Raw genomic sequence first — 12,447 nt, 5'->3', positions numbered from 1 at the left:
AGAAAATGTGCTCCGTTAGTTTCTCATGGTAAGCGGCGGGTTTACCATGTGTTGTATGTTCCCATGCTTTAGCCAAGGCGCCGGACGAAGATGTCGGTGGTGTCTGTGTGCGGAAGTTGGGGGGGGGGGTTCTCAGTAGGTTAATCGGCATGCCCAATCATGCTGCTTTACAGGTCAATGTACAGTAGTTCAGTCGCCGTCATGCGTTTGAGGTAGTTTGCATCATGCTCTCACAGTCACCTCGGTTTTTTATGCGCTCTTTGACCCCTCGAGGGCCAAACGGCTGCCGGACACGCTAGCTAGCCCTGGGCTAGTGAACAAAGGGGAAGACGTGTGTGCATGTGCTGCTGAATGAAAAAAACGAGTCTAAATGCCCATTGTGTACAAAATTTATTTCATGCAAGGACTTTTTTTATTTACATGTTTTATTTGAATATTTTTCTCTTTTTTGTTGCATAAATGTAAAATACATGCATTTACCTTTCCCCAAGTATACCCACATCTCATACTGTTCTCGCTGTCATTTTTTTTCTCTCTCTCACTCGGCTTGCATTCAGTATGAGTATAGTAACTCTGCCTGCATCGCTTTACATAAAATCTTCACAAGGATTTTTTTTTCTTCTTAATAGTGACCATTAATTACCACAGCAAGAGACATGACTCGAGAAACATAAACGTGAAACTGCTCATACAGAATAAAAAAAGTTAAGAGTTGCTATACCTGTATTTTTTTCTTTTTTTTTTCTTCCTTTTTCTCCTTTTTTTTTTTAAACTCAACATTTCTTGAGTGGTCAACTGAAAACTTCTTAAAGTGCCCAGAAATAAAATGTGCATATGTTGGGGGGGTGGGGGGCTAGTATGTATTCATGATAAGTATTGATGTACTCTTTAGATAAGATGAACCCGTAAGGTGGGAGTCATCTTTAGAAGTGATGCCGTACTCGCTTGGCTCTGTAGTGCTGCAGACCCCCCCCCAATCACCCCCCACCCCCGTAATAGCATTTTGTGTTTTTTTTTCAAAGTTGGATACTACTAAGTCGGTCGACTCAACCCTTGCCCTGCTCAAAGCTGTGCATCCCTGAAACTTAAAACTCAACAATGGTCAGAAATGCCAATGGGCCTCCGCTGCGGCGTAGGAATGATTCCCAACGAGGGCATCTGCCGCGATTACCGGGGGGGGGGGGTAGCTCAGCAGGAACGAGGGGCAGCTCTTACAACGGAGCTTTTGTTATGCCGCCGTGAGCTTGAGATATAAAGTATAACGATGCTACAATTTGAGCGCTGATGTCGTCTCGTCGCCTCAATTTAAAATACCCACGTTGTCTTTGCCTCCTGAGGTGTGAAGGCACCGCGTCTCGCCTGGATTTATAGGCGTCACAGCAATAACAAATGTGCTGCAGATTGTTCGTGCTGTTTAAAAACTTTTTTTTTTAATATATATTTATAAAAAGATCCTTATGCTCACAGCAGCATTCGTGGCCGCGTGTCAAGAGAATTCAAGGTAGATCACGTGACTTTACCCGGAGGCCCCGGTCAAACAAGCACACGGAAAACAAATCTATAATTTTTTTGGGGAAAGGCAAAGAATGGCGGCTACATAAAATCTCCTGCTCTGACTGAGTCTCTTGCTGTTTCCAAATGCATAAAATGAAGAAGCTTTGGAAAGAAAATGAATCAATCAAGAAATCAAAGGGTTTTTTTTTCTTACAGGTACTGTGATACAGTTAGCTTCTTCTCGAACATAATTTCTCATGCATCTCATGCAAATGAACAGACAGTTTTGAGATCCGTTGACATTAGATGTGTTCATCACGAGCATCGCAGGAACTGTCATCGTTTTCATGTCGCGTCCCGGACATCATAAACACCACGTTTCAAGAATTTGAATCGCCACTCGCATAACAGGAAGCTGTGTGTGGGCTGCATTACAACGTCTCTACTTTGCAACGTACAAAAGCACTTAAGTGGAGTTCCCTTAACAGCCGGCAATAGTGCCTTTTAGATATGTATCAAAGCAGCCACGTATCGTTAATGTCCAGCATAGAATTAGCAGGGGTTACATCTTATGAAATGTTTGTCTTTCACAAGTTATCGTCCAGAAAGCAGATGAGATAAAAAGTTATTGTCAGAGTATGTGAGAACAAAAGCAACAGAGCAACAGGCAATGATATGAATGTAGGGAGAGAGTGTGGGGGGGGAGGGGGGGTGGCCTATGGGTAAGAGTAAACCAGTAGTTTGTCTGCAACGTAGGTGACCCATGCGGGGTGCCAGTGTATCCTGGCGTAGGATATGACGCACCCAAGTAGGCCGCTTGGGAGGCTTGACTGTTAGCACAGTTTAGTATACAGTTTATGGGGGGGGGGGGCTGTTAAAAGCAGGAGCAAAGGCAAGTCTAAAGAAAGGATTTGACAGAAAAGAAAAGAAAAAAAGAGAAAAAGTGGACGGGCCCTCCGATGGCATTGTGTGGCGCTAGTCGACCATGCTACATAATGGATGGGATGGGAGAATGTGAGTGCTGCATTAGACAAGGTGGGCTGCAGGGCAGGGCGGACACTGAGGACACTCCAGAGGCATCCCCGCTCATGCCAGACATGCTGTTAAGGCTCCAAGGCTTTTCATAACCTTCAGTTGGAAAACAGAGAACGTTCTGAGTACACCACACCGCTGAATCCACAACAAAATGTTTTTTTTTTCTTCCTTTTTTTTTTTTTTTTTTTTTTTTGGTGTTTCTGTTTGATACGCTACACCTGTTGCTTTCTTGTTTTTGTCTCCAAAATAAACAGGTCAACACAGACATATCGTTATTCTCCATGCGTTGAGTGCATCAGGAGTACAACAGCATGCACAGGGTGGTATTGGAATGGTATGGAGTCTAACACTGAGAGATTTGTAGGTAGGCACCTCAGGCTAGGAATGTGTCGTCGGCTACAGGTAGAGAATTAGAGGAGCCAAGCGGCTGTGCTTGTCGCACCTGGAGTCAAGGCTTGAGGCGGATTTTACTTCTTCTTTCTTTCTTTTTTTTCCCCTCCTAGTGTGTTTTCAGACTTTGCACACAGAGATTGTTGTGAGGATTTGTGCTTTGAATAGAAATGTGCAGTTGCTGTTAAGATTTGGCTCTCGTAGTACAAACCGGGAGGGTTAGATTATTAAATATAGCCACTATCAAAATAGACGTATGGTCAGCCCCGCTCTTCTCGATTAGAGAATTGGTGATGGCATTCGGTTCATCGTGAAGGATGAAAGTTTGAAATGAGCCTTCCTCCGTTCGTGTTGTGCCCCTTCACCATACTGATAACACCCAGCAGCAAGACACGTCATGCACCGTTACGCTCAAGACCGACATACTCGTAGTCAGGATTCTGCATGATATTTATCGTTAAAACACATATACAAACATGGTACACACATACATAGCACGCAAATACTTCCCTAAGCATTTAAGACGACACATTCTAGATCATATAAAACTCCGAAAATAGTTTTCTTACTCATAAATAAATAGGGGTATGCAATATGCATGGTATCAAAAAATATATTATGTAGATGCAAACTTATTTTTTTCATTGACAATAGTGGTGATTGTGCGTGAGGTTTAAATACCAGATGGTTTTATAACTTGCGATATCTACAGTGTTCAAGGGGATGGCTGAAGAGAGGGGGCTGGTGTGAGGGTTGCGTGTGTGCATGAGGCTGTGAATAATTGAGGTGTGGTACTCGGTAAGGGGGGGGCGGGGGGAAGGAACATTCTGTGTATGGTGTCAGTGGCCCTGTGATTGGCTGTTACTGTACGTACCCCTCCTCACTCTTCCCCCAGTGTGGTTGGGCCGCTCGGCGGTGGTGACCAGGAAGCACGGCCGCTCTCGCTCGTTGGGGCTGAAGATCTCCTCGGGAGATATGGCCTGGTCAATATGAGGGCAGTCTTCGTTTGCCAGGGCGGCATTGGCCGCCTCGCCATTTAGCTTGGAATCTTTAGAAAATGGGGAAGAGAAGGAAAAAAAAAAGAGGGATTGGTCATTAGTATGTATTTATGCATGGTGATCCATGATTTCAGCTGGTTAGTGGTATTACAAGCTGGTCTTTTATATGACACAAAGGATAGTGCTGATCTCAGAGAAGTATAAATGCAAATTAAGTTGACAATACCAGAGTTTTCAAGTTGTATTGACCTGAAATTGATTTCAATAATAGTCATAATTCAATGGCGGTGGTGTTGTGCTTGACCGTTGCCTCGTGACTCAGGGCATGTCTGTAGGGTAATATGTGAACTAGTCTCTCGTATCCTAGCCTATACTGTTCCTGTGCGTTATAATCAACAGCTTTACACTCCCCGCCATTGGTATGTTTCTTTACGTGGCAAGTTCTTGTATATTTATTGTAAATAAATAAAGTGAATTTGACTCCAACGTCTTCCTATTCCGTCCTAGCACCGAGCTCTAAGACGGTGAGGCAGACTCAGGTTGGTCTTGAGAGGAAGGATGAGTAAGTCACTGCAAAGAGCAACAAAATCAATAGCGGGATTACTCATGGTCCGACTCTGCTCTGTCTCTCCATTCTTCCATTCAGTACTGGATGCTTGTCATCACACACTCTATCGATTCTTCAGCGGGAAACTCGTTTGTTTGATACTATGCTGCAGTTACCTGACGTTAATACTAGGAGAGAGCAGGCAGACAAGGGAAAGTGCGACGGCGGCTGCACGAGACTACGCAGTGATTGGACGATTATATATGCACCACTTAAACACGAGAAGGTTCTGCTCGGTTTCTTACCTTGGAACTTTATCTCGAAAATGTCGTCATGGGGTATCGGGCTCTGATGTTGGGAGCTGATGCTTGACTTACAATAGTTAGGAGAACCAGGCTGGGGGGCGCGTGGGATATGCCTATTCTTCTTCTTCGGTAGTTTCTGTTTTGCCATAGCCAGGGAGTAATACATTCCAAAGTTGTTGACAATCACAGGGACAGGCATGGCAATGGTCAGCACACCCGCCAGAGCACACAGGGCTCCCACCAGCATGCCAGAGGTCGTCTGAGGGTACATGTCTCCGTAGCCGAGGGTGGTCATGGTCACCACAGCCCACCAGAATCCAATCGGGATGTTCTTGAAGTGCGTATGCTCACTGGCTCGGGGGTCATTAGGATTGGCTCCGATTCGTTCAGCGTAGTAGATCATAGTGGCAAAGATGAGGACACCAAGTGCGAGGAAGATGATGAGAAGCAGGAACTCGTTGGTGCTGGCCCTCAGCGTATGGCCCAGCACCCTCAGCCCAACAAAGTGACGGGTCAGCTTAAAGATACGCAGGATCCGCACGAACCGCACCACTCTCAGGAAACCAAGCACGTCCTTGGCTGCCTTGGACGACAGCCCGCTGAGGCCCACCTCTAGGTAGAAGGGCAGGATGGCTACAAAGTCGATAATGTTTAGGGCATTGCGAATGAAGTCAAGTTTATTGGGACAGAAAGTTATTCGCATTAGAAACTCAAACGTGAACCACACCACACAAACACCCTCGATGTAGGTGAGGTAGGCCACGGTCTCCACTTCTGGGTAGGTGTGCTCTATTGTGACGTTGTCCACCACCTCCTGCTCAGTGCGGTTGATTATGGGGTTGAAGGCCTCATGGGTCTCCAGACAGAAGGTGGTGATGGACACCAGAATAAAGAAGAGCGAGGCGAGAGCCACCCACTAAGAAGGGAAGATAAATGATGGAGGCGGAGGGAGGAGATGGGAGAGGAGGCAGAGGGAAAGCAGAAGGACAGAAAGGAGAATGAGCACAGTATTACAAGCAACGTAATCAGGCGCAAGGGCCAGGCAAATCATTCCTCACAAGACACAGTGCAATTCAATCTATTATATGAGACTATGGCATCAGCATTGACAATGACAATGGCATTGACTCCCCCCCCCTCCTCCTCCTCCCCCTCCCTCTCTTTCTCTTTTACTGTCTTCATTTCTGCCTCGGTGTCTTGACTTGATAACGTCACTGTGAAGGGGAGAATCAATGAGCCCATTTTTGCATGGCCATATCTGCTCGGGCCTGTGTTCCCTCGCCAGTATTTCAAGGTCACGGCATGTTTCAAGGCCAGGCTTCAGAAACAATTGCAAAAAGCCACCGAGAGACGTGTCCTTAGTTCGTGCAGACCCCAAATGCAGCTGGAGCTCTCTTCTGTCACGCCGTTAGAGCAGTAGGTGTTTCCTAAAGCAAGGTCATGCTGTCTAAGTGGCAAACCCCCGGGAACGTGAATGAGCTAAGGTTAATTGGACGGGCTCTTATGAGAAGCCTATCTTTTTCTTAATGGCAAAGAACACTGCAGGCCTCATCATCTATTGATCTGATGATCGCATTTCACTGAAATTAAGCCCTGATACTTCTGATATATATGTGTGTGTGTGCGTGTGCGTGTGTGTGTGTGTGTGTGTGTGTGTGTGTGTGTGTGTGTGTGTGTGTGTGTGTGTGTGTATATAACTTTGTTAAAAGAAACACTCAATGGTTGGCAAAGTGCTCAACAATTAAGGAGCAAAATAATCCAGTGAGTCAAGTAAATTCTTTATGAGACAGTACAAGCCTGTTTCATGCCATAAGCAATCATCAGCTGTCATATACCCATCCATCCATCCATCCATCCATCCATCCATCATCTACTGTCATATACCCATCCATCCATCCATCCATCCATCCATCCATCCATCCATCCATCCATCCATCCATTATCCACTGTCATATACACATCCATCCATCCATCCATCCATCCATCCATCCATCCATTATCCGCTGTCATATACCCATCCATCCATCCATCCATCCATCCATCCATCCATCCATCCATCCATCCATCCATTATCCAAACTGCTTATCCTGCTCTCAGGGTCGTGAGGATGCTGGATATATATATATATTCGGTGTAGAGAGATTAATGACATGCTGTTTTGGGTATTAGTTGCAACCTTCTCCTTATGCTGTCACTCTCTTATTACGTACAGTGTGTCACTGTAGCCCCCGCGACCCTGAGAGCAGCATAAGCGGTTCGGATAATGGATGGATGGACGTTACTGTGGCTTCCTTGCATTTCTTCGCAAATGAGAAAAATAAGACAGTTTCACTGCATTCTCACTGTTTGCGGTTAAAGAAACAGACAGACAAAGGTTAGCTAAACAGCGTCCATACATAAAGGTGTTTTGATAACGCTAAATAACGGTGCAGCTCTGCAACGCTTCCCCGCCACCCTGCAGCATCGCCAACTTCATTGCACCGCTGCAGGAGAGTGATGAACGGCATCAGGGAGGTGAGTTGGTGTAGCTCATGTCGGGGCATGAGGCAGAGTGACGCCTGATGTTCCCCCCGGTCAAGAGAACACAGACCCGGTTGCCCATGATAGTTAGCACTGTGGGAGTCGTCACAGTACCGTGTCTTTCTGAGTGAGGCACACAAGATGGAAAACAGACACTCATGACTACATCCGCTCACTGGCCACTCATGGCACTGTGCCGAGGAAATCACCGTTGGATGCGAGTGTCTGTCTCCCATCCACTTATATTAGTGGGCCATAGGGGAACTGTGTTTTGGTAAATCGCTAAAGCGCACCGAGTTGTGCTCTGTCAGCAACCCCTCCGTCCATTTCAAGCCCGGCATACTTAAAAGAAAACGGCATTTAATGTGGCAAACTAGAAAACGTTGTGCATTCTTTGTTTTTGTCCCTTTTTTGTGTGTGTGGACGCAGTCGGTTGCGAGGCTTGTGCATGTGCACGCGTAACCAAGGACAAACGCAAATATCACGACCAACGCGTGTCCAATATGACGGTCCCTCCGTCAGCCACCCACTCCCACGTCCGCCCTGCTCATTCCCACGCACGTCCTGACACACACAGGCTCCGTAGGGCACAGCTATGCCAACTCCCTGCCCGTCATTATTTAGTACATCACCTTCTAGGAAGTTTGCCTCTTAAATTGCCCCCCCCCGGGTCCGGGTCCCCCCCCCCCCACCTCCCCCCCGATGAGCCAATTCCCACCGTTGCTTCCATGCCTAGACTGATGTGGAGCAGCAGGGCTTTTCCAGCGATGTGCGCTTTGAGAATACAGTCGGTAATTAACTCAGAGGGACAGACCCAATTAGTTTTCAGGCCAGTCTTAGTGGAGCTCCGTCAATCCTCCCTTTGAGGTTTAAGACACAGCTTGAGATTTCCTCTTCTTCTCTTTCTTTTTCTAAACTCTGACAAATGTCCTCCCCCTTCTGAGGGGAACTCTTAAAAAACACGGCGGCGCTTCCTCTGAGGGGAACCTGCACGTTACCGTCGTTAAAAGCGAGGCGGATGAAGGCCTAGCGAATGACTACACCGATCCCCATGTTGCACGGGCTGGAACAGCACGAGACACAGCGGCCCTCGCGGGGAGGCACCGGTTTAAAAAAAAAGAAAAAAGGAAAAGAGAGTGGAAGGGATCAGAAGGTGTAAAGTCGTTTCGCTCTAACCTGCGAGGGGCATTAGTACACGTGGAAGCGTGCCCATAACAGGTCTGACAGCAACCCATTTTTGGGCTGGAGGTCTGCCACCGAATACAGGTGGTGCCAAATATCTGGTTTACTAAGGTGCAGCTGACCTATTTAACCAATCTGCCAGCCTACACGGGGGATCCTCGTGTGGCGACAGGGCCTGCTGCTGCGCCCCGCTCTTAAATGTCCTTCGAGGCTTTACGGGGGATGGACTCCAGATGACAGGGTTTCTGACAGGCGAAGTCGTTGGTCAATTTGGCTTTCTTGTGTCCCTGTTTCAGTAACGCTCCTGCTACGGATACCCTGCGGAGACCGGTGTCAAGGTCACGGAGAGCACGTTTCAAACCTGAGCTGTGTGGGGGGGGGGGGGGGGCTCCAGCAAGCTCTCCTTCACCGACACAAAGTAACCGAAGCAGACGGTTCGGCGTACGACACACACACCGGCATGCTGCAACCGAGCTCCCCGCAACATTCAAGTGAGGGGAACCACACACGACACCAGCGAGCTAGTTAGTCTGGAAGGCCTACTTACCCTTGCATATTTGGAGGAGTAGGGGTCCTCAAACAGAGCCCAAACATGCCTCTGCCACCGGCGCCACAAGCTGCCGTGCCTGGCCTCGGGGGAATCTCCGTGCGCCAGCCTCCTCGTCATCTCGTCCACGTCGTCCCCCCTCCCCGTGCTCCGCATCCGGCTCGGGATCGTCGCCCGTCAGGTCGAGCAGGGCCCCCCCGCCGAAACTATCGAGGGCCTCCTCAGCCTCCCGGTGCTGGCGATAGGTCATCCAGCAGCATGGCTCCACGTCTGTCTCGTCGATGCCCCAGAAGGCCAGCTCCTCCTCGTACAGGGGTCCGCACACATCGGCGGGGCAGTGCAGTTTACCTGTCCGGTAGTAGTTGAGTATGTGCGCAAACACGCCCGGGTGGCGATCGAAGAAGAACTCCTCGATCTTGGCGTCATAGTCGAAGTGGTTGGGCGCATCAGGCTCGGCCAGCCAGGACAGGCGGGTGCCAGGTATGGTGCGCAGGGTGCTGCGGTACGTCTGGTGTCTGATCCCTCCCACGTTTATCACAATGCGATCCTTGTCGTCGCTCAGGCCCATTGCGTCCCTTAGGCATTTCTCCAATAAGTTCCCTTCATCACAGCGGCGAACCTACGTGCGCGGTGGGTGCTGGGGGGGGTGGGGGTGCTGGGGTGTGGGGGGGGGTGTGCACGCGTGCAACACATGCACGGCGACAATTAGAAAATGGAGACGCCGGACTCGGCAGCGGCGTGATGAATTAAAAAGGCGAACGGTGGTTTTGTCAGCCAACTGTGAGAGAAGACGAGACGCGCCGAGGCTTTATATTCCCACCGTCCTCCAGCTGTGACGGGTCGATGGAGATTTCGCCTTCCCGGCAAACTGTTAATGCGTCGATGGTTTAAATAAAAACACCAACAACAATAAAAAATACACACACACACACACACACGCACACGTTAAAAAAAAACCCCAAAAAGATTATTAGCTGCCCAAGACTCACAAGGGGGGGTTAAGAGTCCAAATCCAAAACGGTTGCATCCGATGGCATCATACGAGGAGCGGGCGTCACATCGCCGGTAAATCCAAGCGGCTGAGATAAGATGGCAGGTCTCGGACGCGATCCTCCTCCCTGCGGCGCTGAGATCCGGCGCGCCGACAGCTCCGCCGTCAGCCGGACGCTTCCTGACATTCACAGCAAGGTGACTGCGGCGGTGCTGAGCGGGCGGCCCCCTCTCCAGCGCCCCGTCTCGGGCCAGCCCCCCCTATATAAACCCAGCGCCGCCTCGCCGTCAGCCGGGGGGGCCGAGCGGCTTTTTGTCTCTCGCGCGTTCAAGGGGTCGACAGGTGGTCCCGGTCCTCCCCCTCCCTCCTCTCCGGGTCCGTTCGAGAGACGCGCCGTCGGACAGCAGCGGAGACGGCTTTCATTCGTGTATAATATTTGTTCGCTGGACTCCCTGGAGAGTAGCCTTATAGACTGGGCGGCCGGGGGGGGGGGCGCACGGGCACGGGGGGGGCGCGCACAGGTGGAGACCGGTTGTCTGCTGGAAACAATGTTACCGATGTTTTCCCCGCAATAACGTCACGTGTGTCAACCAAAACGGAAAGGGGGCTGATTGAAAAACGTGTTTTCTCGACAGATAAAATGTCCACAAAAAAATTAAAAAAAATTCGGCAGCTTGTTCGCCTTCCCTGCCCACTCTTACCCCAAACACACAGAGCATGCCCAGTCAAGACCACTTATTTATTTATTTTTTATTTATTTATTTGTTCGGCGGAACAGGCTGTCAACTCCAGCCATCTCGGCTTGTTGAGGAGGAGAAGACGCCTCCCTCCGCGCGCCTCGCCGTTGGGAGTTACGACCACTCGGGAGACCTTGTCATGCGGACCGAGCTTCACGCGCGACCCCGGAGCCGCGAACACGCGAGTTCAGTGAGAGGAGTTTGGCTGGTACTGATAAGCTCTAACCCCGGCTGATTGGTTTAGATATGGTGATTATGACCACTTTGGCTCATTAACCAGCTGACGCCGGGGCCCGACGACGTTTTCAAACCGAAGAATAACGAGAATTTCTGATAGACGAGCGCACGTGATCTAATCAGGCTTGCGGGGTGCAGTGGAAGGAAACGGCCGACAGAGGGCGCGCCTGCCCGCCGTAGCCTCCCGCATGGTTTTCCTCCCATCGTGCGTTCAAACGGTGTTTTTGCTGAGACTTTAGATTAAATTCTGTTTATTTTGATATCTCCGGTTGAAGTCTTTTATTTTTCCCCTCTTTCTTTCCTTCCTTCGTTCCTCCCTTTCTTTCTTTCTTTCTTTCTTTCTTTCTTTCTTTCTTTCTTTCTTTCTTTCTTTCTTTCTTTCTTTCTTTCTTTCTTTCTTTCTTTCCTTTTCCTCTCCTCCCAAATGCACCACTGGTTTTCTAGTTGTCATTTAGTAATTGTAAGTGTACCAACGTACAGGGCATTTTGGTTTTGCAGAAGACTCGACACACTTTAACAAACTCACCCCTCTCTTGCCCCTCGCTTACTCACCCCAGCCGGTGTGGGGTGGGCAGTTCTCCTCGGGGTTCCCTCCTCATCACGAGGAGGAGTTAACGGCCCACTGTTTTACCCTCTCTGGCTGAATAAACGAAGCCTTCTTGTCTGGGAGTGGAGGAGCAGAGTTGAACCTTCTCATCTGCTGTAACCAGGGACCTGAGCAATACTGACAACATGGCAGTGACGGGCTGCACCAAGTGCATTAAATACATGTTATTTTTCTTTAATTTTATTTTCTGGGTGAGTTGATTTATGTTTTTTTTATGTTAGTCGTCTGACTAATTTAGACCACGTTTATATTTTTTGGCTTAACGTCTTGTCCTGTTCTCCGCGAGCGAACGCGTTACAGGGGGACCACTTGGATGTCTGCAGGCCGGTTTGGGTCGTAATGGTGTAATTGATAAGTGCTGAATCCTGGGGGAGGTACAATGGGTTTCCAGTCCTGCTATTAATTATGCCACTCTGTGCCGGGATCGCAGTGAGCGAGGACAGACGCCTCCGTGGGGGAGCGGGCCCTGAGCTGAAAAACACTTCTACCCCTGGTCAGCCCTTATTTTCCGCCCGGTCGAGCACCTCTGCGAGGTGGCTCGGGGACGGGGTGCGGAGGAGCCCCTGGCAGGCTGTGCACGACGTGGGGCAGGGATGAGGGGGGGCTGTTTGCCCCGAGCGTGTCTCGTTTTAACCTCTCCCTCACCGGTCATTTCACGTAGCAGGGCCGCTTTTAGTCGAAATCTCGCCATGCTCGTGTTTACCGCCGTACAATACCCATATTAGATTGGGGGGGGGCGAGGGGGCGGTGAACATTTGCACAGTTTTAATCGCTGTATGCACCATGCTGCTGCTTCAGGTACACGTGGAAGATTTATCAGGCGACAACATGTGCATGAAGAGGGGTTTTTCTGAGAG

At 49.4% G+C, this 12,447-nt stretch overlaps 2 protein-coding genes across 2 annotated transcripts in view; one reads left to right on the top strand and one right to left on the bottom strand.

Moving 5' to 3' along the window:
* Positions 1–2,482: 2,482 nt before the first annotated feature.
* On the bottom strand, positions 2,483–9,586 carry kcnc1b (potassium voltage-gated channel, Shaw-related subfamily, member 1b). The gene is given in 5 exon segments (XM_056281788.1): positions 2,483–2,622; positions 3,794–3,967; positions 4,770–5,685; positions 9,019–9,169; positions 9,171–9,586. Coding segments are annotated over 5 exon segments (1,797 nt in total).
* Positions 9,587–11,654: 2,068 nt separating this feature from the next.
* Positions 11,655–12,447, top strand: part of LOC130114331 (CD81 antigen-like) — a 16,426-nt gene continuing 15,633 nt past the window's right edge. Inside the window, exon 1 of the mRNA XM_056282183.1 lies at positions 11,655–11,781. Within this exon, the coding sequence (XP_056138158.1) occupies positions 11,716–11,781 (66 nt within the window). The 5' untranslated portion in view covers positions 11,655–11,715. The remainder of the gene's footprint in view (positions 11,782–12,447) is intronic.

The sequence above is a fragment of the Lampris incognitus genome, chromosome 6 (genome assembly GCF_029633865.1).
Source record: "Lampris incognitus isolate fLamInc1 chromosome 6, fLamInc1.hap2, whole genome shotgun sequence".
NCBI classification, from domain to species: domain Eukaryota; kingdom Metazoa; phylum Chordata; class Actinopteri; order Lampriformes; family Lampridae; genus Lampris; species Lampris incognitus.
The sequence above is the reverse complement of the archived record's forward strand: the minus strand, read 5'-3'. Positions and strand labels throughout refer to the sequence as shown.